We start from the raw sequence: 26,262 nt of genomic DNA, 5'->3' as shown, positions 1-26,262 counted from the left end.
ACATCCTGCCATGAGTGTATATGCATGTAAGGGTGTGTTTGTGAGTGTGTGTGTCTTATCATTGAGTTTACACACACACACTCAGAGTTGCACACCTCGATGCACGCACGCTCACACAGGCTGCAGTTTGCCAAATAAGCAGTGTGGGAGGGGTTGACTTTGGGATGTTTTTAGTTGCAATCCTGAATAACAGAAGCTGCGTACCTAAGCTTTCTTCTGTTTGTTTAATGGAAACTTTAATGAGTTCCCCAAGACTCTCTGTTGAGCCGGTGCACTCGCTAAGTGCAGTCTGCCTTCTGTGCTCCAATTATCCCCTTCTTAACTCATGCAGGAAAACACTTGTTTATCGTGCCCCCATAGATTTTAGCGTGGACGGGCTGACATAAGCAACACTCTGTGAACTCAGATTTAATTGAGAATTTATTATTTATTTATTTTTACCTGTAATTGTTAATCTTGCACGTAAATTCCACAAACACCACTATTAATACTTTCAGGCCACTCATTCTTCAGATGCAAAGCAGAGCACAGTGCAAGGGGAAGGTCATTATTATTTTATCGCAGCACCAGTGTTTTTTTTTGTAGCCTGGTGGTTACATTGGCAACGTTTTTCAGAATTATTGTAAAAAATATAATATCACACATTTCAATCACAGCACATCACAACAATATTAATGTTTCATCCGTGCCCTGCATTTGTTCATTTTTAAAATATTTTGAATATATCTGAATGAAATAATAAAACGTGCAGTAAACATAACGAGCTAATCACAGAGTCCCTGCGCTAAGTTGCATCACATCATCATCACAACAGCTGCACAGCCTACATCAGTTATTCCTTTAAATCTTTCCTTGCATATTTAAGTGTTGGGCTGTCGGTGTTTCTGTCCTCGTACAGCATTGCAGTGACAAAGGTTGACGTGCATGTTTGGTTCGTCATTTCATAGTAGGGTCTAAGTGCAATCTGCAACGAGTTTGCAGAGAAGAGGCCAAATGATCTTTTTAATAGAATGATCATACTGCTTCCTTTCACTTTAAATGAAAAAAAAAAAAAAACAACCACATTGATGTCTAAAAATGTTGTACTTCATGAAAACTGAACTGAACACATTTGGTGAACTGTTTTGAGAAATCCCCATTTTCACAATCCCAACCCAAACCCCCGCCCCCCCATTCGACTGATTAGGATTATGATGATAAGGCTTTGGTTAATATGGTTTCAAAATAGAAATCCTGATGCCTTTAAAAAAAAAAAGTTTTCAATAAACTGTCATGTCGCGATGCATTTCAGAGAAATTGCCTCTCACGTTTTATAGTTTTGACGTTTGTCTTTCTCCTTCTGCAGAGTTCTTTGTGCAACTGGATCAAAAAGGAGCTCCGTAACATGAAGCCCCGCTGGTGCAAAGAGCATGAAGACTGGAATCTGTATCTGTTCTCTCCAGAGAGCCTGTGAGTCTCATGCAAACACATACACACACAGAACTGAAATATATCAGTCTGTATGTTTCCACTGCAATACCACTTCCTTACTCCATGTCCGTCTTTCCTCTTCTTTATTCAATTTTCTTAGTTACACTCTCTAAAATTCCTTCCTCTTTTCCTGCTAATTGTATGGTCTATAGCTTTAACACACCATAGACACTTTATAGATAACTCTGTTTATGTCTGTGTGTGGGCTGTGTGTGTGTGTGTGTGTGTGTGTGTGTGTGTGTGTGTGTGTGTGTGTGTTTTTAGACTTCGGGTGTGGTGCCAAAGTGTGATCTCTCACAGATTGTTCGACCATGTGGTTCTGGTTTTCATCTTCCTAAACTGCATCACCATTGCTCTGGAGAGACCTGATATACAGTCCAACAGCAGTGTAAGGCAAACACACAGACAACACAGCACAGCCAGAACGTCTGCACAATATGTCGACGTGTTTCCAGTCTGTCCTTTTAAGCTGATACCATTTTTTATTATTTTAAAATGTTTTTTTTTTTTTCACTTTACCTACTCTTTTCTATTTTTTTTTACTTGTATTTGAGAAAATAAAATCATAAAGCAACATATAAAGCAGCTCATATACTGGAGAAATATGTTTTGTAGTGTTAATAAAATGTCTTATACTATATTCATCTCTAATACTTCTTCAGGAGCGAGTGTTTCTGAGTGTGTCCAACTACGTTTTCACTGTGATATTCCTGGCGGAGATGGCCGTCAAGGTAAACTCACTGTCCTTTTTTATTCTGTTTTGACCACGATAACCAATGAACCTATACAAGACTTAGCAACTGTAGGATAACTTAGTGGCGATCTCAGGGAAATTACTGGAAAGTATGCTACGATACAATACAAGACCATATGATACAATACGATAAATTACGATCTGATACAATTCGAGAGGGTACAATGCGATAAAATAGAATACAATACGAAACAATAAAACACAATGATTTACGATCAGATACATTACAATGAATGAATTACGTTACCATACAATACATTATGATACAATACGATACATTACGGTAGTTACGATACATTATGATACCATACGATTTTTACGATACATTATGATACGATACGACCCGTTACAGAAGTGACGATACTGTACATTACAATATATTACGACACATTGCGATACAATCTGATTAATTACGATACAGTATATTACAATATGATACGATAGCAACAATCCTCATGTAAACAGAGAAGCAACAGTAAAATATATTGAATGGATGCATGTTTGCTTAGGGCTTCCATAAATAACATTCTGCTCAGAGCTTTTAAATTACATTTATACTTCCATGAATCTGTTTTGGTTACGCCAGGTTGTAGCTCTCGGTTTCTGCTTCGGGAAGCAGACTTACCTTCAGTCCAGCTGGAATGTCCTCGACGGTTTGTTGGTCTTCGTGTCTCTGGTCGACATTCTGGTCTCACTGGCATACACTGGCGGAAACAGGATCCTGGGCATCCTCAGAGTCCTCCGCCTCCTACGAACACTTCGCCCACTGAGGTACACTTGTGTTTGTGTTGGTTTGAGGAGATGCATATGTACTGCATGTCTGTTTGCAAGCACCGCGCTTCCAGGAAGCATGTGCATATTTCCAGTGCTTTTTTTCCCCTGGTACTGACAAATATCTTTACATTTTTATTTTTGTTATCAGGGTGATCAGTCGAGCCCCCGGATTGAAGTTAGTTGTGGAGACACTCATCACCTCTCTTAGACCCATCGGGAACATTGTCCTTATCTGCTGCGCCTTCTTTATTGTTTTCGGCATCCTGGGGGTCCAGGTAATTGCAAATTTAAACACAGAAAGACACACTTTCACAACACAGACACGTACCTAGGTAGTAATCAAAAGCACTCTCTGTACAGAGGATTCAGCTTGGTCGTTTGCTTTCTCTTAGCTTAAAGAAGACGTGTTCTGTCCTTTGCAGCAGAGAAATATCCGTCTGGTTGAGCACATTAGAATGTGATTGTGACTTGAGGGGTGATTGGAAGTGTCTGGAATATCAAATGGACAAAAGGCTTTTGTGTCTGAATGACAATTAGGTTAAGTGTGAAAGGGACAACATGAACCCCGGGCCAGCTTTTAGCCGAGCTCTAAGGAAAGAAAAAAAAAAAAACTTTTGATACGGATGGACTCTATGAAATGTCCTTTTTATTTCTGGAATTAATAGCTGGACTTTAAAATGCTCAAAGCGTCAGTGCAATTCAGATAATGTGTGAATGTCTGGGAGAAAAAGAGCTCAGCAGACTCTTTCATCTGTTTCTCTTTCTTCAGCTGTTCAAAGGGAAGTTTTACCACTGTGAAGGTCTGGACACGAAAAACATCACCAACAAGTCAGACTGTCTGCAGGCCAACTATCGCTGGATACGAAGGAAATACAACTTTGACAACCTGGTCCAGGTGTGGATGAATGGGATTGAGGGGGAAAAGAGGGATGTAGGGATGAAGAAAAACAATAGCATGGTGTATATATATAAAAAAAAAAAAAGACCTAGATTAAAGCTACAGACAGTAACTCATGTCTAGTGGAGGAGTGCAAAATATATATTATGAATGTGTTTTTTTTTTTTTTTTTGATCCGGTAAGTAAAAACAATCTGATCTATGATAAAAATCTGTGTTCTTATCCGAACTGCAGGATTTGTGATCTGTTACTCCACTATGAACAAAATTCTTTATTCGTGTTTCCCATCCAGGCTCTGATGTCTCTGTTCGTCCTGTCCTGTAAGGATGGCTGGGTCAATATCATGTATGACGGTCTGGATGCAGTTGGAGTGGACCAACAGGTAATAATGTTCGAAATGTGCCGAGTCATTCTGTAGGAATGGTATTGAACAGTTTTTGAAGGATCCGTTTAGGCTGTATAAAGCCTGACCTGTTTCCAATCCAACATTTTATGTAACTAGAGCTGTTCAGACATTAGTATCGTTTACCGTCTAAAATACAGAATCAAGCAATTTAGTGTGCTAGTCAATTCCTCCATCTGATATAAGGGATTTTTGGGTCCTTGGGAAAATCAACGTTTTTTTTGTCACCAAACTATAGCCTACAAGGAAAATATATAACTACTTTGTGCACAAATGGCAACTGTGGCTCAGTGGTAGAGTCCATGCTGAAGGTGGGCGCTTCGTTCCCTGGCGCTTCCTTAGCGGCGTATGACTGTGTATGAACGGTATTAGCTAACACTGAAGGGTTGGAACGGCTAGGTGTTAAAGAGTGCTTTGAGTAGTCAGAAGACTAGAAGAGTGCTGTACAAGCTCAAGTCTATTTACAATGTGCAGTTAAATAGGTTTCAGAAAAATCTACTAGATAAAATATCTGCTTTTATTGAGTATATTACCAGTGATACATCTTTAATGCAAAGCTTTGTAATATTATAAATACACACCAAGTCTGATGGCAGAGGTGAAGTGATTACAGATTCTAAGCTAACGCAAGGATCAAAAGGTGAGTTTATAACCTGACTTCACAGCTGCCGGTGGTGTAATGTGCTGAAATAGTCAGAAGTCACATTTCAAAGCAAACTTTTACTTGTAATATCGTACAGAGAAATCTTTGATCCAAGGGTACACAAGGACAGTTTGTGATCGCAACCTGTGAGGCTCTGAACTGGCAGTTTGGTACTACTGAGAGCTAAATCTGTGCGACCCCCCCCCTCCCCCCCCTCCCCTCCCTTTTCTTTTCTTCTCAGCCTGTGAGGAACCACAACCCTTGGATGCTGCTCTACTTCATCTCCTTCCTGCTCATCGTCAGCTTCTTCGTCCTCAACATGTTCGTCGGCGTCGTGGTGGAGAACTTCCACAAGTGCCGCCAGGACCAGGAAGAGGAGGAGGCCCGCCTACGGGAAGAGAAGAGGCTCAAAATGATAGAGAAAAAGCGCAGGAGTAAGGAGAATGGAGGGGCTGGTCGGTAGTCTATTTTTCTGAGCACTGCCTGCTTTCAGAGCCTGAAAAAGAGAGAGAGAGAGAATGAAAGAGAATAAACAGGAATACTTAATCTGACTTTAAAGTAAAAAAAAAATAGGAAAGGGAGAGTTTAAAAGACTGGCTAGCTCACACAAACAGTGATTTATCGCTGACAGAAGGCGTGGGCTATGCCAGTCTATGCATGCAACTGCATGATTGCAACATTCCTCCCCTTTACCATTCCCGTCTTACTTGCATGGAAAACTAAAGAAACTGGCCAACCCAAACAACATTTGTGAGAAACTATCTAAACTTTTATATACTCACTCTTAAAATAGCAGTAAAAAAAAAGAGAGACAAATTGCGATAATGTTTTCAAAATATCAGTTTTTAAAAATCATTTAAAGCTCAAATAGAATATATATCTTTTGTTCTGATATATTGCATCAAAGGAAAACCTTTGCAGCCCCTACATGCATGTGACGCTGATTGAAGCGGATGCCCCAAAAAAATCTGGTCGGTGAAATGCCAATGTCCCCTCTGTCCCTTCCAGAGTGCATGTGCAGCCCCGAGCCCGAGGCGTCTCTCGACACGTGGATAAAGAAGGACTTTTTTCCCTTTACAACATGCTTTGACTGGCAGACTCAGAAACTTAGCAGACCTTTTGGCTGCTATACCTGCAAATATCTTGAATACTAAAGTTGTTAGAAAGTGTTCAGTAAGATAGTCGCAGCTCTGGCGAAAATACAAGCCGTGCTGACGGTGACATCAGAAACACACCACTATTGCAAAAACAAGTCCAAACACTGTCATCACAAAGAAGTGTCTCATAAGGGCTTGTTCTTTGTAGTGTGTTTTTTTATTGTTTTGAGTTGAAGAAAAGGAGAAAAAGAAATTTGTTGAATTAAAATGTTTTATTAGCAGACTCAGAATTACACAAGAAGGCAGCATACGGTTTGAGCGAAGCGCCGCTCTCTTCTTTCAGTGTTTATATCAAGTCTCACTGGTCTAAAACAGCCAGAAGTCAACGTAAATGTTCTCGAATCGGCTTTTTAAAAAAAGATGTTCGGACATCATTATTGTCAATTATATATATTAAAAAAAAAAGGAACAAAAAAAAAAAAAAGAAAAATGAAGTTTTAGACTACTGAGATTAATGTGAGGGGTCAGAAATAAATGTAGGGATATCATTCAAGAGAGGAGTGGCTCTAGTGTGCGTTTAACATCACAGTACATGGAGAAATAGATAAAAAAAAAAAATTTAAGTAAATGAATACATGTGTTCAAATAGGCTGAAATAGAAGTACTATAAAAAGCCCAAACAAGTAAATAGAAATTGCGGCGAAACTGTCAAAAAAAATAAAGAGTTCTTAATGAAAAACACTTAAGTGACTCTTTTTGTGCAAATGTGTGATGTTGAACGCTCCCTGCGCAGCCCCCTCTGAACCAAAGCCATTACACCACAGGCATGACAGCATGTGGTGGATAGACAGGGCATGGTGTACTCTGCAGGGGTGACTCAAACATGCACGCACTTAAATGTGATCAATGATCATTAAATATGGACATGTGAGTACACAGTTTATGTACAGTACAGGGGTTACATATGTTCAGAGTAACAGCTGCACTTAGAGATTGTTATTATTCACAGGCTGTAAAGCTCATCAGTGTAGCAACTCACTTAACAAAAGTGAAGTCTGTAATCTTGGTTTTAAAGTAGATAACTCTTCCCGGTGTGGTCAGCTTAAACGAGAGAGACCTCTCGGCCCTGACAGGAATAAAAAACATAATATTGTAAGATGCTCCCATAAAACAGCACTCCTGTTGGTTTAGTACAGGCGCATGTCAGGGATCTGTTGGAAGCAGAATTGCAACAACTCCCAGACTGTAGTTTACTGTTATCCTGTTGTTGTAGCAAACCACAACTAAAAAAACCTGTGGAGTTAGATTAACACTGTTAACGAGAAGTATCAGCGAGTCGCGAGAAACATGCTGTTGTTGTACTTTGGTTGTGCTCTGTGAATAATTTACTGGGAATTTACCCATTTTTTTGTTTACAAAACAAGTCTGATCTGATAACAGCTCTTATTGGATTGGTATGTTAAAAAAAGGAAAGGATTAAAAAAAAATTTAGTTAATGAAGCAATACTACACATTTATTCATTTATACTGTAAACATGCATTTATATTTTCCACTCAATTGTAAGTTATTTATCCGCAGCAAAATAGTAGAAAAAATAGATGGAATGCAAGTAAAAAGTTGTTTAAGTCCCCATAAAATAGTCCACATGTAAACACCAGTGTGAGTCCAAGAAATTAAAATGTAACTCTTTTTTTTTTTTTAATCGTTGTTTTTTTACAGTTGGATAACTTAAAGCTCCTTTGAGTATTTTTAATCTGGGCCTGAAACAGACTGAAATTAATACTGATGCATCTTTACGACATACAAAAACGAACAAGGCATTTAACGACAAGACGACAAGACATTTTTTAATGAAGCTAATTTTAATGCTTAAAACATCTCCGGAGGGGTAGGTGTCAGACATAGCAATTAACATCTCTAAAAACAGCTATTACCAGCATTTCCCCCGGCAAATAATCTTGATGTGTAATAATAATAAATGTTACTATTAAAATATAGCAGGAAGACATTTTTTAATCAAAACCACTGCTAAAAAAAAAAAAAGTATAGATAAAAGCCATTTTGTCCACAAGGGGGCACCAAAGTTGACAAAAATTGATATTCTTCACAGGAGCTTCAATGCACATTAGAGGTTCTAAAAGGTCTACCCAGACTCTGGCTGTTGCTTATAAAGAACTAGTAGGCAACAATGTGACATGTGGTTCAGGATACAGGACAGCCCGAAAAGGGACTTGCACTTTGAACTATTGAACCTCAGTGTTTCTGAACATCTGACAAAAGAATAAGATAGCTTACCTGTGACTCTCATGTCCTGTCTTATTTCAACATACCATACAGACAGTGGTGTGCACTGTAGGGTAAAAGAGGGGCTACCTCACTAATCAGGTTAACAATTAGAGCACAGTAGAGTCATACGTTGGGCTACTTAAGGGCTCCTTTAATGTGACAATTATAATGGAGACCCATTAAGTCACAGGCATTTCTTATTTAAATCAAAGTCAAACTTTTGAAGCCTGACAAAAAAGGAGGATTGTTGGTGCTCTTCCTTATCCCCGAACCCTTCTTGTGCACACCACTGTGTTCATGTCCTGGTATTTCATATTCAAAGCAGAAGTTACTCACTATCTGTCTGTCTGTCTCTTTTGATATTTCTCTCTTCCTTTGTCGCCTCTGCCTTCGTTTGTGCGTCTGTCTGTGTGCTGCAGAGGCCAAGCAGAGGCCTTACTACGCCGACTACTCCCCCATCCGCCTGACCATCCACACACTGTGTACCAGCCACTACCTGGACCTCTTCATCACCTTCATCATCTGCATCAATGTCTTCACCATGAGCATTGAGCACTACAATCAACCCAAGGTAACGCACACACAAACACAATCATTTTACTTGGAACAACATCTCTTGCATGGTTCATGTTTTCCAGCTAAAAACAAGATATGCTCAAGATGTGAAAACCCACAACACCCATTGTGTGGTATTCATCAGAAAATGTTAGTTTTAGGGTGAGTTTTTAAGGAGGTGTTAGCACTTCCAACTATCAAATGAAGGAGGTGCGTGGGACGACAAACTATCACTTGAAAAGAAGAAATCGTGCGCACTGCTCTTGCTAAAAATCATCAATTTATTAGAAAAAATCTCAGCGTTTCACAACCTTCGTTAATGCCTTGTCAGCACCATGACAAAGTTTCGGAGGGACTGAAACGTTGTGATTTTTTTCTCTTCTAAAATGTATGATACTTAGCAAGAGTAGTGTGCCGGGTTTTTTTTTCTTTTCAAGTGCTAGTTTAAGGGAGACATGGCTGGTTAGCTTGCTAATCACATTTTTTTCAACTCACTGTCAAATTCTACTATCATTAGTCAACTGTACTCTGTGTTATTGATTTATAATTTTGCTAGCATGCAGTTAGCTTTCTGGCTAAAAGCTGAGCCGAAATGTTTTTCAAACGGCGTCGTGCAAAATCTTGATGAGAGTCAAGGCTCAGAGAAACTTCGTATTTGAATCGTAACAGACATTTTTGGGTCTTGCCAGGAAATGAACAGTCTGTGACAGATGCCGGGACATAACTCTGTGTGTTTGTGTTCAGTATTTAGAGGAGGTCCTGAAGTACTGCAACTATGTGTTCACCTGCATTTTCGTCTTCGAGACTCTTCTCAAACTCGCAGCGTTCGGCATCCACAGGTTCTTCAAAGACAGGTAATCCAGCAGGATGGGACTGTGGGCAACACACATTAATGCTGCATTATGGGATACTGGTTATTTATTGACTTCGTGAATGAATGTAATGTACGATAGGAACCTGAACTGAACAACATTGATGGTTGTGTTCAGGTGGAATCAGCTGGATATAGCTATCGTGGCGCTGTCCATCATGGGTATTACTCTGGAGGAGCTCAAAATGAGCGCAGCCCTGCCTATAAATCCCACCATCATCAGAATCATGAGAGTCCTAAGAATAGCACGAGGTAGAAACACACACACACACACCCACCTACACGGTCTGTACAGATGTGTTTTGTGTAGACTTACAGGACACACAGTGAGTCATTGTGTCCGTTTCATGAGTCAGCACTTCAATCTCTCATCACAGACACATTACATTTTAATAAAGGACATCATTTTAACATTACATTGGATCGTCACAACATTCTTGACTGAATATTTCAGTACTTTATCCAAGAGCCTTTCCTGATCTTTCACTTTACTCCGATCACATTTGGTTTCTTTATTCATTTAAAAACCTAATGATTTAAGGCCTGTCTGTGTTGTTTTGCTGCCTTTTAAATGGATGTTGTAACTTTCAGGTTAGGTTAGATAAACCCATGCTTTAACGAATAATGAAAGTCCACATTAGACTGTGTTTTCATTGCAAGCCATTGTAACTCCTGCACCCAGTAGACCGACGAAAAACCAGCAACAGCCAGCTATTCAAAATCTGTTCTGGTTTCCGTCTGCAGTGCTCAAACTCCTGAAGATGGCCACAGGGATGAGGGCTCTGCTGGATACGGTCATGCAAGCGCTGCCACAGGTAAAAGCCCGACTCCCTGATGAGTGATTTCTTCTTTTTGTTTTATTCATGATGTCTCGTCTGTGAATGAATATCAAGTAATTATGAAGGCTCTGTGCAGGACACACAGCTCTCTAAAAAAAAAATTGTAAAGCTTGCTTATGAATATTTCAGTCAAGTCCCATCTCTCCACCTTACAAAATTAATTTTAAAATCGCCTGGCACTCCTTTTTTCTCCACTGTAGCTTCACTTGAACATTTTAAGGTGTGTAAATAATCGAACAGCTCTGAGAAACCCATCAACAGTGTACGTTTCGTGCTCGAGTGCAACAAGAGGAAAGATAACGTCTTAAATGGTCATTGACTTCCTTTCTATGCAGATGACTCTCTCCTTTCGGAGTATGTCTTCATGTGTTTGGGGAGTATCTCAGGTCTCCGAGTGTCGCTGCCTGCCACAGATCCTGGAGGCAAAAAGAGCAGTCACACCAGGGACTGTGCTGCAAGTGTGGTGACAGACTCGGCTGCTCTACCATTCTCTAAATGTCAAGTGTGCAGATATACCCGTCAGGGCACAGAGTGCTCATGAGCCGATTTTAAGGAACGGCATAAAAAGACAACAGGCTGTAGAGAATTTATACAGCTCACAGGGTTGGCCCAAACAATACTTCATTATAACGTTTTTTTTAAGGTCACTGCTCTGTTGTTCGGTGGGTGGAGCTGGTCGTCCATCAAACGGAAGGTCACAGGTTTGATCCTGATCTCCTGCAGCCACATGGCCGATGTGTCCTAGAGGCAGGATTGTAACCCCTAGTTGCTCCTGCTGCTTTGTCAACAGAGTATGAATGTCGACGAAAAAGTCACTGTACATAGCAACCTCTGCCATCAGTGTGTGGCAGTTGAGCACATTGAGAAATTTAAATGAATAAATTCTTGAAAGTCGTAGTTGCTGGGAATAAAAAAAAAAGGCGTTTCAGGTGGTGCGGTCGGGTCCTTTGGTGCAATCACAGACGAGCAGGTCAAGTCCACTTAAGTGCTTGTTTTTTTGCAACTGATAGGCTCAGATTGTTAAATGAAGTGTCTGACATCTAATGAAAAGGATCCCGACAGTAGTTAGCACAAAATTAAATTCCTCGTCCAGGGGGAAGTCTTGCTCTGTCACAAGGAGGAGACTTGTTGCAGAAAGAGGATGGTTCAAAAACAGCTTTCAAGAATTTGCAGTTCCAGTGCAAGAACTTTTTGTAAATATCTTTTTGTATATATTTTTTTGTATATATATATACATGCATATATATATATATATATATATATATATATATATATATATATATATATAAATATATGCATGTAAATAAATGTCAACCTGTTTTATTCCCTGTGGCTTTACTAGAGCAACATTTTTCGCTGTAGTGTTCGGTGTGCAGAGGAGGATCTAACATGCCTTTTACTTCCAGGTTGGGAATCTTGGCCTCCTCTTCATGCTGCTCTTCTTCATCTATGCTGCTCTGGGAGTGGAGCTTTTTGGCAAACTGGGTCAGTCACACTACCGGCAGAAAAATCACAAACACACATGCACTGCAGTCTACAAACCTCAGCAAGAAAAAAAAAAAAAAAAAAGGTTTTGGAATCAGCTTGTTACCAGCACAGTCACGACTAACAGCACATTCCCCCCCCCTCCCCGAGCCGTCTTCGCTCAATCCTCCCTCTCTCTCCCCATCTGTCTCCCTGTCTCTTCTCTTCTCCAACACTCTCACATCACAGGCTCGTTCTCACAAAGAGAAGATCACATTTGCATGATCACGTTTATTTACATACTGTGTCCTAAATAGGCTGGCTCCATCCGATTCATTTTCTCTGAGAGTGCAACAATGTGTGCAAGGAAAAAGGATTAGCAAAAAAAAAAAAAAAAAAAAAGGCATCTTGCGAGGGCAAAATAAAAACAGCTCGATGATGAGGATGCTGCTCTCTGCATTGTATAATTCTGCTTCTTCTCCACACATTGGGAAAACGAAGGGGTGTCTGTTTTCCAATTTGTGTCAAGTTAAAATCCTTCTCCAATTTTTTTTTTTTTTGCTCAGATTTTTTTTTTTTTTTTTTTTTTGCTTTTCCCAAGCCGCTAACAGAAGCCTTTTGATGTCTGAACGCCTTCTTGTCCCTGGTGGTTCTACACTTTAAATGCTGTTTTAGGGATAACAAAGAGCTGAAGGAGTGAATTATATTTCAGCTTGTAGAGAAGTTTGAGGGAAATAGAGCAGCACAGCTTGGCGAGGATTTTGGAAACTATCGCTATTACTACAACTCTACAGCGTCAGTCAAGTCCAAGGCTGCTGTGTTGTGTTACATGAGCGTTTACCCAGACCTCCTCTTGAAATCATGTGTCACTTCTCCTCTATTTATCAATGATTTGGTTAAGTTATATAAAGTGTACAAAAAGGGTGAATATAGCTGTAATGTGAAATATATGACGACATACTTTTTACAGAGCAGGAAGAAAAATATTTCATGATATTACAAACAAATCTATAGAAAAATATAAGGCTACGAGGAACTAGATTAAAAATGAAGAAGTTGTGGGGTCGGTAGCGTAGTGCTTAGTGTGAGTGCTCCATGTGCGAAGGCTCCAGTCCTCCAAGCGGGCGACCTCTCCTGACCTCTGGCTCCTTTTCCCGCTTGTTATTTCCGACTCTCTCGCCAAGAAATCGTCCAACTCTCACTCTCTATCTCTAAAATAAAGTCATAAAAACATAAAAAAAACATTGAGAAGATGAAGAACCTATGTATTATTTTTCTTGTTATATACCAGACAGTGATAACACTGACAGTGCCTATTTGTCTTTACAAAACCAATCCAGTTGAGGCAGTTCCATGTCATGAACGCAGAAATTGCCCTGCAATCTCACCGAGCATCAGAAAAAAAAAAAAATAGATCAAACTTTGGCACACACCTGCACTCTCCCTCAACGACCAATCAATTTCAAGAACAAAAGGGTCCCCCCAATATCAACTTTGTCTACAACAATGGCAGTGGAGAAACGAATCCTTGACTTTGCACGACTCATTTCATGCATCGGGACTCTTTTTTTTTTTTAAAGTCTAGAGCTGCTGCTAATGCTTCTTTTCCCTCTTCCATCCTCGAATGAAAGCAAATATTCTGCATACTGTGCAAATACAGCCAGACTTAACGGTCACTATGAAGAGAAGTAAAAGAGCCAAGGGAATAACTTTTGTCACCTGGCAACAGGAAGTGCTGGGGAGGGAAATGGTTTGACATTGAGGTAGTGGGTCCAGTCCAAAAAGTAGAGACAAGCCCTGAAAAAAAAATAATTCAAATGTATGTTAAGACCTCCTCCTGGCTTGTTGGGGGGATTTCTTCTGTGTACAATTCATTCATTCTGCAATAAAAATAAATAATATAGTTGTCCTTACCTAAACTCCACAAAGAACTGTGGAAAAACTGCCCACCCATTACTGCTTTAATTGGCTCATGAAACCTCTCTGCTCTCAGAAAGGATTAAAGACATTCAATGGCCTGATTCTGTCGAGGGAAGCTGCACGTCACGACTGTGGTGTCCACAGCACAGTCTGGGACGAGAAAAGAAAAAAAGGTCAAAGACCGGAGAAATGTGAAGGAGGATGGACTCAGGGTTTGAATGTTTAAACCTGTTTTTTTTAGCACCACGGAGCATGCATGTTAAGTTTAGAGTTAGATCTGAATCTACGTCTCATATTTCTGGGTTTAACACAACCATCGCTAGCTTAAAAGATGAAACTTGCTTAAGTTTGTGTCTTTCAGCCCCGTGAAAAGCTTTCATTCATTATTCCTCTAAGCTGTCCTTTTTTGCCCTTCTCTGAGCTACAACCTCTTATTTTTTTTTCTGCATGGTTGATCCTGAATATAAGTAAGGAGGAACATAATGCTCTGAGGACCGTCTCGTACCTCTCCAGCTTCCTGCTAATGTGACCCGAGCTTCCAAGCGAAGGAGGATATCTTCTGGTGGCTGTTATGATTCTGTTAACTGGCTCCTGAGGGCTTTCTGTCAAATTGACCCTGAGACTGATAGAGCCCCCCCCCCCCCCCCCCCCCCGCTCTGTCATGTCCACAGAGACATTCTGCTTAGCAGCTAGATTCATTCATTGCACACTACTTCTCTCATCGAGATGTGTATGGGTGATTTAGGACTTCATTCCTCCCTGTTATTGTCTCTATTTAATGACCGTGTATGTTGTGTTGTGTAGTGAAATGAGTGTGTGTCTGTGTTTGTGTGTTGATTAGTTTGCAATAACAACAACCCGTGTGAGGGTCTGAGTCGTCACGCAACCTTTGAGAACTTCGGGATGGCCTTCCTCACGTTGTTTCGAGTGTCCACCGGAGACAACTGGAACGGGATTATGAAAGTATGGACGCACACGCGCGCACACACACACACACACACACACACACACACACACACACACACACACACACACACACACACACACACACACACACACACACACACACACACACACACACACACAATCATCTCATAACCACAGTGAGAGCCCCCAAAATGTCCTCATTTTTCAGTCCTGAAATCATCCGTGTGTTACTATTAAATTATCCTCATTTGTCATGAAAACAAGTGCGCCCCCCCCCCCCCCACACACACACACACACACACACACACACATACACACACACACACCATCATCTCATAACCACAGCAAGAGCAATGACCTCCAAAACCAATCATGAAATAATGAAGTGGCTTATCTGAGCCTTACAACACATTTCATTTCGTTTACTTTTTTTTCAATTATGTTTGATAAAGTCATCAGTTAATGACTTCGTATATAACAAATGACGTGTGTTATTATGATCATATAAATGAGTTGTCTTTTCTAGTTACGCGTTTATGTGTCATTTTAATAATGTCAGGTCTCTGAGGTGACTCAAACCAAAAGTTCCTGACAGGAGCTTTAAAACCTTGTTGTTGTTGTTGTTTTTGTTTTTTTTAATCAGACTTAAATCCTTGCATTTCTAATTCTATCGTACAATATATCTCCATACGAACACAACACCATGTTTCTCAACAGTTCAAATTTCAAAGCTCTTTGAACTGGCCTCTGGTGTTTGACAGACAGGGGTTTAATTAGAAATATCTTTATGCACTAACCGATGCTGCACTATTTGTCACCCCATCTCATTCTGTCTCTCTTTTCGAATCTTTCTCTTCTGTGTCTTTTAAGGACACATTGAGGGAGTGTCATCACGAAGACCGCTCCTGTCTCGCCTACCTTCCCCTCTTCTCTCCCATTTACTTTGTCACATTTGTGCTCATGGCCCAGTTTGTGCTGGTCAACGTTGTGGTGGCTGTTTTGATGAAACATCTGGAGGAGAGCAACAAGGTACAGTAACAAGAAAAGCTCATGCTGAGAAAATTCTCACAAGCAGAAATCTGCTGCAATAGTTTGTTGACACCGTTCTGTCATTATTTTCTGTTCAGTTTTTATATATATATATATATATATATATATATATATATATATATATATATATATATATATATATATATATATATATATATATATATATATATATCTTTGGAAACATATTGGAATTTTTGTGGGTATCTTTTAGTGTGACCCATTATTTATTTTTTTCTTTGCAGGAGGCGAAAGAAGATGCAGAAATGGATGCAGAGATCGCCTTGGAAATGGCCATGGAGAGACAACGCAAATTAAGCACAACCTCCAACAACAGTTCAGCAGAAGGGACCTATGTTGGGCCATGTCCGAATTCACCTGGAGAGGTAGGAAAGAAAAGACCTCACCTGTCACTCAGTGACACAAATGGAAGAAGTAGGCTGCAATTGTTGTGGGTCTCTGTATTTGTCCTTACTGTTGGAGCTTTGTGGTCTGTCTCCCCCTACAGGAGGAAGAGGTGCAGTACAGCGACCAGGACCTGCTGTCACCAAGGAAGATGTCAGTATCCAGGATGCACTCTCTGCCTAACGACAGCTACATGTTCCGACCCGTGCGGCCCGCCAGCGCCCCCTACCCGTTGGAGGAGATAGAGCTCAGTCCCCAGCACCAGCATTCAGGTCTGTTCAGGATTTACATACCAGGCAAGAGATCAGATCATTTGACCACATGGACAGCGTCTCATTTTGTACTAAACATCTTTAAGGTAAATGTGTGTTAACATGTTTGAAGTTTTAGATGCAAACCCAATCTAGATTTTTTAAACTAACTTTTACACCTTTGGTACTTAAAACTACTGTTCTGTCTCTTGTCCCAGTGTATGAAAACTGCTTTTGTTTCCCACAATAACCAACATGCAAGTTACCTGTCAGGTGCAGTAAACACAACCAGTCTGTCCTAAGTTTGACAATGATCCATATTGACACAGACAGGTGTGATATTGCTGAGGGTTTTTTCACAATAATTTTTACAGTCACAGAAAAATACTATTTGAGCCTCGTGTTCTCTTGCTTTTTTGTTGTTGTGTGACAGCAGCATGTTCTTCCTGCCTCAGTGACCATCAGGCTTCGTTTAGCCCCACTGCGTGGAGTGGGCATTTGTAATTTGCAAAAGTGTCAAGCATCATGGGAGCTGTCATTGTTACAACATATCTCTATTTTTTACAAGATACAGTACAGTATTTAGCCATGTAGCTTAAAACCTAAGCAACAGTCTCAAAGAGGAAACTGATTTGGGTTCTAGCAGAGAATCAGATCAACGCTGTTCTGACATGCAGACTCAGAAGAAAAAAAAAAGTGAGGATTTTTTACTTTGGGGGGGAATAAGAATGGACAGGCTGCATATTTGTTTAGAAAGTTATTTTGTGCCCATGATGATGTAGAGATTGGACAGTTGAACCCTTCACAAACTTTTTCTGTAACCTAAAGTCACCTGTCACTCATACGTACATATGAAATCATTCTGAGAAGACTGACAGGCCCTGTTTCATCTGCAGTCAGAGTCTAATGGCATGTTGTGGCCAGGCTGCGGACAGGCCCAGCTCTGTCCGAAGGTACTGACTGACTGTAGCGGATGAGCTGATTGTCGTGAACCTCTGCTGACTTCACACAGGCTCATCTGCTCAGCTGTGGAATGGCTGAATACTTGACGAAAAAGTGACCTCATTGACAAGCTGCAAAGTCAGAAAACTAAAGGAAAAGACATCATCACAGTTGTTGTGATTTGTCAGTTGTTGCCTTTATACAACTTAAAGTTAGAGTAGAGTTGTACATAGATTCACAATAACGTGACTTTACAGCTTGGCTTGAAACCCACCAAATGCTTACTCCCAAATGTTTGAACTTCTTCTGCGTTGATCTCAACTGAACTCACGGGTGCAGTGGACCTGTGGGTGCAGGATGCATAAGACACTGGTTACACACAGCTCTTTACTTTCACTTTAGATTTGATCACCACAATATTTAATATCACATAAAGCTGTTCACGTAACCAGGATCTAATGCAGAATACTAAATCCAGCAAACTTGGCTAACATGACTCTTACTCCTGACTACTTTATACAACACTTTTTTTTGATTGAATTGATAAACCTTTAATTCAATTAGTTTTTCCCAATATTCTTTCAAAATAAAGTGTTGACAATATTGTACTTGTTCAAAGCTTGAATATGTATTTTGTAAATGATCCTGAAGTCAAAGGAAATACCGTCAAACTCAATTAAAAGCCAAGTCTATTCAATTATCCTTTTATTTGGAACTGGCCTTTGTTTTTTGTTTTTTAAGCAAAACTCAATATATTAATTTGGTGATTTATACCTGTAAAAATATTGACCTGTATACGAACTCAGGCTAACTATAAACCAATTTAAAACGTCTTGGATCTTGCTGTGAGGCTGATCTTCTATTTCAACCAAGCAATAACCTCAGGAGTCTTGAGTATCCACTTGAGGAAATTATTAAAATGTCCATTTTTACAGCATATATAATGATGTGATCAGCGTGTTTTATCACAATGAATTTGGTATCAAAAGCATTTTTGTTTGTACACAGAGTGAGTTTTTTTTACTCATCTGTGTCAACTTTAAGAATCCTAAGAATTATTATTAAAAATTGACTTGACTGACAGGCAGGTGCTTTGTAGCTGTTTGCCTTGAGGTTCCGCCTCTTTGTCAGTTTCAAGATTGACCGATCGTTCAGTTGAGTCAGTAATTTCAGTAGTTTTCTGTTGTTGGGCCTCAAAACATCTCTACAGATACAAATGGATGACATCACTAAAACTTTTTAATGCATACAGGCGTGATGTTGAGACTGCCACATATTTGTGCACCCACACACAGCTAGTACAGAGTTTATTTATTTTATATACAACTCTGAGTTTATTTGGGATTGGCTTTCATTTGAAGTTGTACGCTTTGAATGTGTACATGTTTTTATGCTAACATATGCATGTATTTTCTGCAAACATGCATCTATCTACAGAGAGAGTGTGCACACATATGGAGTGTTTCATTTGATGTTTGCTCTTTCAGGTTCAGTGACTTCCGTCCATTCCCAACCATGTGAGAGTCGAGCACTACTGCAAGTACCGGACGACTCTCCGGTTCATCCACGTTCTTCTCCAACCGTCAGCCTTCCACGCATTGCCCCGCCCACACAAAACCCCTCCCCTAAACCCCCACGCAGACAGGTAAGAGACGCCGCAGACAAACACAAACACACCCATGGAGGTTTATCGATCAAAGTGTGATGGCTGTTATCTGTTGCAGGTGGATTCTGTGGAGTCCCAGGGTTGCGAGCAACGAGAAAGGCCCAACCCCATCCATCTGCCTCCTCCCTCCCCTTCGCCTCTCACTCCTCACACCTCCTCCCCATCCCCTCTTTCTCCACCTCCTCCCTCTTCTCCATCAGCCCTCTCTCTCCCACCCTGTTGCCCTTCTCCCTTTCCTATCCCCCCTCCCTCTCCTCTGCCTCCCCCGCCATCTTCCCCCTCGCTTCTTCTTCCTCCGCCTCCCTCCCCTCGCCTCCCCCTGCGCCCTCCGAGCCTCAGGAGACCCAGGCCACCCTCCGCGGCATCCCTCTGCGACCCGGCAGACGAGGAGGTGTATCACATCACCAGCTCAGCCCGCCACCGGTGGAGAGATGAGGAAGAGGCAGGGCAGGAGAGCAGAGGAAAAAGTGGAAGAAGCCACTCCCTCTCTCCTTACACCATCACATTCCCCCAAGACTCCACCTCCTTCCCTCTTCCTCCCCCACTACCGCCTTCCTCCTCAAGGAGCGCACTCAGTCTGCTGGGGGTGGGATTGAAGGACCGTGACTTTAGGAAAGGTTTGAGTGTCGACAACCAGGGCTTCCTGGAAAAGCCGTTATCACTGTCCGTTTGTTTTCCCGACGACCAGAGGCGCCACTCTATCGAGGTCTGCCTGCCGCAGGTTCTTATTCCTGGAGAGGACCAGAACTTTACACATCGGTCGGAAAAAGGCAGTAAGGCATTTCCGGTGAGGGTGCAGTCTGTTGGGGGTGGCCACAGAAAGAAGAAGATGAGTCCGCCATGTATCTCCATCCACCCACCCTCAGAGAGGGAGCAACCACAGGTCGCCTCTCCCCCAAAACTGGTGGACTGCAGCATGATGCTGAGACGCAGGACACCATCATATGATTTAACACCACACACACAAGCTAACACACAAGACGTCTCTCCAGTGCACTCACCAATGCACACACCACTCACGCCCATTCACGTGCCGCTTCAAACACACTCACCAACACACACAATGACCTCCTCATCTCCATCACACACTCATGCATCCACACCAACACACCGACACATCCCCATCAGCCCCAACATCTTCATCCAACCTCACGCACCTCTCGCTCCAAACACGATGCCTTTCCCGCCGCCACGCTCCCTCTCCCCAGCTGCGAGGCGTTCTCCTCTCACAGGCGACTGCATCCCCCTCCCACAGTTCACCTTCGACCAACCACAGTCCAGATACATGAGCGGACTGTCGGCTGGCTTATCAGACACTGAGACAGCCACGTGCTCTTCCCCTTTCGACAGCAGATTGGGAAGTGGGGCAGGATTCAGTGCAAAGAATCGGAGGACCGCCCAGTAAACGTCTAAAATGCCTTCAGGAGATTTATTTGGTCCAAAGTCTCTGGAATTGCAGTGGAGGGGCCTTGGCTTACCTTAGCAGAGAGAATGAGGGGAGAGAGAAAAAAAACTGAATGAGAGTTTTACTTGAAGAGGGATTTTTAAAGGTAAATACTGAAAAGACATTTATAACCCTTTCCACTGGTACAGTCCCCACTAAAAAAAAAAAAAAAACACGGTGGGTCCATCTACTGAACCCAGCGTGAAGGACAGAAGATCCACAGAGGCTGTACCCACTGTACATGGTGTGTTCGAGACTTGGACTAATTACACACCAGGACTAAAGCCACCTAACTCCGTAGCCAAAGTTTTTTTGACACACTGTCCCACCCCGCGCGAGCCAATCAGGAAGCAGCGTCTGGCTGATAACCGCTGACCTTTTACAGGAAGCAGTTTGTGAAATGTGAGCGCGGGGGGAGGGAATTGTGGGATATGCAACTTCAGGTTTTCTACAGAAGTTCTGCTTGCCCCCTCCTCTGCTCCTCGATCACATTGATCCGAGCAGAAATGTGTGCGTGAGTAAGCGTGTCTGCGTTTTCTTTCCCATGTGCGAGTATCGTCAAATCTGTTGTCATGGAAGTCGGCCATGTTATTCTTACGCCTGTGACAACAGAGAGGGGGAGCAGGGCAGAGCTGTAGTGTATGTTTATCTGTGTATCTGTGCAGTGTAAATAAAGGAAAATACTGTATTTGGTGAGATTAAAAATAGCTCTATCCATATGCACATATTTTTATAGATATCTAAAATGTTTTTGCACACAAGTTTGAATTTCAAGTTGCTTGTTTTTCCTCTGTTGTCCTCTTGTGAATGTATGTTTCTTTTCAGAACAGAGAGAGCGATGGAGGAGATCAACCTTCTCCTTTTGACAGGCTAGCTGAGGTTGAAGCATGGGAACAGTATTTTTCTATTTTGAAAAAGAAAAGGACGAGAACAGGGGTGTGATGTGTTTGTGTTGCTTCGTCTCAGATTTTAATGTATTTGTAGTCTAAAAAAAAGTCTGGAAAGGTGGGCTCAGTGATTCCAAACCAAATTCATATTATGATTAAAAATTCAATTATGACAGACTACAAGCTTAAGTGTTGTCTGTCCATAAATTCAAATCTTAATTTGGCTTTTGAATGGCTATAAAATACAAAAGTACCTGAATGTTTTTTTTCCCTTTCAGAAAAGAAGTGACGTCATGAAATATGACACAAAAAAGCTAATCTCCTTTCAGTTTATACAATAGTCCACTTATATTGTAAAATTAAAAACCAAGATAGCTAGTTAACGAGCCAACTAGCTAGTTAGTTTTCTAACTTCTAACAAGCCAGCCAACCAAGTTAGCTAGCTAGCCAGCTCGCCAGCTGACTAGATTGCCAGTTATCGTGCTTGGCTGCTTACTTTGGGATAAAATGCCAAGAGCGGGAAAAAAAGAAAAAAAAGCCATCACTGAGCTCCACTTCTTTTCAAGCTCTTACACCTCTTTGTGTTCTGTACATCTAAAGACAACCAAACTAACTAACTTACTAAATATGTGTAGCCAGAGTGCAATAATAATATATACTTGTGAAAACTATAGTTACATCAACTCTACATACCACAACCACATTCTTGTTTTCGTACATACTTTAGAACTATAATATAGATGATATAAACCCATTTTTATACCAGGATTGAGAGTATTTCTATCGCTAGTGTTCATGCTACTTTAGCTAGCTGCCCCCTGAGTGTGGCATGAGTGTGGATAAAAGCAGTGCTATAGTATAGATTTTTCTAAAAGCTCAGGCGTTCCTATAATGAAAAGTGACCCATGTTTCTGCTGAGGACTTATTTATCACTTGTTTGATCTAATTTTAACCAACTGCATCAGATCAGCGTGAGACAACACACTGTATTTGTTAGCTACCTGCATATGTGTTAGCTGAAAACCCTGTTCATGTAACCCCCTTGAGGTGTGAAAGATGAAGGATGAGCATTTTCCTTCCATGATGAATGTTTTCCTATCAAGCCATATCTTTACTCCAACACAGCACAAAGTTTAATTTATTTTACGTTATAGTATACATTATCTGGTTTGGCACAGGTACACAAACAGCATCTTAAACATATTTTAGAGGTAGCTGGCTGGGACAGCATCTTTATATTTTCTGATGAAGTAGACTAGTGTGCTATGACACAGAAAATTAGAATTTAAACTTTTATCAATTTGAAAGGAGTTGCCAAACAAAATGTATGTTTTTGTGATAAGTTATCAGGACGACAAACTTTTCTGTAGAAAGGAAACATAACTAACATAGTGTTACTCTGGTAACATAAGGAATAAACAAAAGACTATCGATTTTTCAAAAAACATTTTGGATACAAAAGTAAACAGATATATTAGTAAAAAATGGCATAAAATTGGCTGTGTAAAAATTACCCATTCCTGCAGGAACTATTGACATAAAGTCAGCGATAAAGCAGGTTTACAGGTCATCAGGTCAATGTTCAACTTGTATGTCTTTAAAGCAAAATGCATGTAGGGGGGGAAATTGTAAGACAAAATGTAGAAAGAAAAGTAACAAACTATGTTTGCATCACTTTGCCTGTGATTGGTTGTCAAAGTCTGACTGCGGACAGAATGAAAAGCCCTCGGACAATGAAATGATCGTTTTAAAATGCTGCTGACGATGAACGCAGCCCGTTCATCTTTTGATAGTCCTCTTCTTCCAGTTCTGACACACAGAAGCACAGCTAATGTTGGATTCTGATATGTTGTCCTCCCTTCTGTTTGTGGCACAGTCTGTGTTTTCATTTAAATGCAGTATGTGTTCGAACACACTGTCTTTGTGCAACTTCTTTGCCCTGTTACCATCTCCTCTTCCTGCACAGGCTGTCACCAATGGGAAGTTTTAAGTTGTCGGAAGATGGCCTCTTTTCTGCCTCACTCTTACTTGACTTAGTGCAGACCACACTGATCTACAGCATATTGCCATATTAATCCACAAAGTTTGGTAGAGTGACTGCATAATTGTTCTTACAGATCTTTGGATCTCAGTATTTAAATCCTGTTTTCGAGGAAAAACAGTTTTGACTATTGCATGTTCTGATTTAAGAAAAAAAAAACTTTTGGGAAAGACTCATCTGGATGTTTTAGAGATTTTGATATTTGCATTTTCAGATGTTTCCATTTGTAGACTGACTACCTAATTGCACTGGGCTCTGATTAATTGGTATCTGATACATACTGATTAAATGACCCTTTTCTTTATTGTCCAATGCAATATTGGGTGGTTATTTGCTGTATGAGGACTGAGCTCCTCTTTATACAGTTTTATAGAGAGAAACGGAAACTGAAGTTGGTTCTATTTTGCTCAGAACCAATGTTATTTAATGTTGAGGTGAACCTTTTTTCACTTTTACTCATGGTACTCTAAACATATAGAACTCTGGTGATGGTGAAACTAATTAACTGATGTATATTTTAAGTAGGAGTAGCCTCAGCCCTGATGCTCTGTAACTGACAGATAAGGATAGTAGTAATAAGTTGTGTTTTTCCGGTTTGACATGCAGACTCCAGAGGGTTCAAACTGTGACAGGACATGACTGACAAATCAAAAGCCTTGTGTCTTTTCTTTTCTTGTTTTTCTTTTTTTTTTTTTACAACCCTTCAGTGATTGACCCGGGCACCCCCCACCCCCAAACCCCCCCAAGCCTTACATAGGAGGGGAGGAGGTGTGTTCTGTCTGTCAGGAGTGCCAACGTGTCTGCAATAATAAGCCCTCCATGAGAAGGGAGGGGGACAGGGGAGGTGTTTAAAGGCTCGACACAAACAGTCGGACTCTCTACATTGTATCGTTGCTGATCATTGTGTGATGACCAACCGTTGTCCTGAAGGATGTTTCCCTGTCAATTAAAAATACAAGATTTTTTTATTCCTGACACATTGCCTTCTCAGTTGTTTTTTGTTGTTGTTGATATGTTACTTTGCCTATTAGTGATTCATTTTATATTATTTAAAGTATGTTCAATTAATTTTCCAGGGCCAAATGTTTGCTATTGTTAGCTTTCTGGTGAACATTTTTGCTGAAACATAACTGAAATCACATAAAGGGCTAGTGCAACAGCCCAAGGTTTTTTTTTCTTCTTTTTTTTAGGATAAAGAGGCTGCACATTTTGATACAAAGTGAAGTCTCTTTTAAAAGTCCATTACAAATACAAAACAAAAAAATGCTACACAAGTCCCAAACAAATGCACTTACCATGAAAGGGCTGCAAAGACATAAAGTTACAAAATAAACAACTAAAAAAAAGTGCATCTCGTTATCACAACTGAAATACTCCACATCTGCAGTTGGTTCAATGATGATCTTGAAACAAATAGCTGCCAGGTGGGCAAAGATTTCAGGTCTGCATGATTTTAATAGAAATCAGTTTGTTTGAGTCTCTCCTGCGAGCTAAATATTAAGACTCAGTATAACACACTGTAAGACAACGTTCTGGGTGTCTGCACTAAGTTTTGCTCTACACTATTATTGCACTGTAGTCTAAAAGCAAGGGCAGTTTATTTATATCGCACATTTCAGCAAAAAGGAGTGTTATTTACACAATCCTATTGATTATTCAAGAGGAGAAAAATCTCTAATGGAATAAATCAAAGTGGTTGATGGGTAAGAATTGATTAACCTTGTATTTCAAGGAAGGCTCTTGAAATACAAGGTTCATAATAAGGCCTCCCTCTAATGATGTGATTGCTATGAAGATTTCAAGGTTAAACATGAAATCAAACTCTCAGATATTTAAAATAAACAAATTGCTGTTTTGATGCACTGCCACACAAATGAACTTGCCTCTGCAGGGATCTATCCAAACCACTAGATGGCAGTGGTGGATCGTTTAATATGAGTGAATGACTTAACCAAACCCAATGAGATTGTACATATCATTATGAATCACTCAAGGTTTTAATAATCTAAGTATTAGGCCAAAGGCAACTGGCAGCTCTGCAGTTTAGTTTCTATTAGTCCCCTTTTTAGATCATTCTTGCTCGATTCAGTGTCTGCTGTAAAGGATATTTGAGCTTTTGGCCCAAGCCCTCCAAACTATAAAAGAAAAAATCAAATCCATGAAAAAAAACACTTTCATCTGTAACAAAACTGCCCTTAAAACTAGTAACTATATTTTTAGCCCCTCAGCTCACATGATTTTGCTGCAGCATGTTTTTTGTCAAGACTTCAGTATGTCCACTAGATGGTGTTACTGGGCATGTTATTCAGAATGTGATGATAACTGCTGGAGCTGAAAAGCGTCAAATGTCTGTGTGTGTATGCCAGTGTGGTTAAGTGTGTTTGTTAGTGAAGCAATGTCAGTTGTAATGTGTTCCTGTGAGAAATAAAGGTCAAGATGACAGACTCACAGAATAAAAGAACCCCCCTCCTCCTCTGACACAACACAGTCCCTGCTAATAGCTTTTCTTTGAAAATGTCAATATTAATATAATGCTTTGACTAGTTGATGGATTTACTGTTGCAAATTCAATTTTAATTCACCGCCTTTTTGTAATCAAATCTTTCTCAGGCTTTTGGTTCGACAGCTGTGCCTTGATGTGTTAACGGATGGATTTTAGGTTTCGAATGCGGCGCTG

The 26,262-nt window shown here is 40.5% G+C and overlaps 1 protein-coding gene and 1 long non-coding RNA gene across 2 annotated transcripts in view; one reads left to right on the top strand and one right to left on the bottom strand.

Moving 5' to 3' along the window:
• Positions 1-20,875, top strand: part of cacna1ha (calcium channel, voltage-dependent, T type, alpha 1H subunit a) — a 101,309-nt gene extending 80,434 nt beyond the window's left edge. The window contains exons 20-38 of the mRNA XM_079366074.1: positions 1,346-1,449; positions 1,735-1,858; positions 2,133-2,201; positions 2,811-2,995; positions 3,147-3,273; positions 3,768-3,893; positions 4,189-4,278; positions 5,184-5,397; positions 8,746-8,897; positions 9,626-9,735; positions 9,871-10,004; positions 10,497-10,567; positions 11,998-12,076; positions 14,817-14,938; positions 15,773-15,931; positions 16,195-16,335; positions 16,458-16,626; positions 19,035-19,192; positions 19,272-20,875. Of these exons, the coding sequence (XP_079222200.1) occupies positions 1,346-1,449; positions 1,735-1,858; positions 2,133-2,201; positions 2,811-2,995; positions 3,147-3,273; positions 3,768-3,893; positions 4,189-4,278; positions 5,184-5,397; positions 8,746-8,897; positions 9,626-9,735; positions 9,871-10,004; positions 10,497-10,567; positions 11,998-12,076; positions 14,817-14,938; positions 15,773-15,931; positions 16,195-16,335; positions 16,458-16,626; positions 19,035-19,192; positions 19,272-20,618 (3,681 nt within the window). The 3' untranslated portion in view covers positions 20,619-20,875. The remainder of the gene's footprint in view (positions 1-1,345; positions 1,450-1,734; positions 1,859-2,132; positions 2,202-2,810; positions 2,996-3,146; positions 3,274-3,767; positions 3,894-4,188; positions 4,279-5,183; positions 5,398-8,745; positions 8,898-9,625; positions 9,736-9,870; positions 10,005-10,496; positions 10,568-11,997; positions 12,077-14,816; positions 14,939-15,772; positions 15,932-16,194; positions 16,336-16,457; positions 16,627-19,034; positions 19,193-19,271) is intronic.
• A 3,373-nt stretch (positions 20,876-24,248) lies between these two features.
• On the bottom strand, positions 24,249-25,026 carry LOC306838146. Its single transcript, XR_013781043.1, has 2 exons — positions 24,843-25,026; positions 24,249-24,715 (listed from the first exon to the last, which is right to left on the bottom strand). It is a non-coding gene; the product is annotated as an uncharacterized lncRNA (long non-coding RNA).
• Positions 25,027-26,262: the final 1,236 nt, after the last annotated feature.

Source organism: Symphodus melops, assembly GCF_947650265.1.
Source record: "Symphodus melops genome assembly, chromosome: 17".
NCBI lineage: Eukaryota > Metazoa > Chordata > Actinopteri > Labriformes > Labridae > Symphodus > Symphodus melops.
Note: the sequence above shows the minus strand (reverse complement) of the source record. Positions and strands in the feature narration are given on the sequence as shown.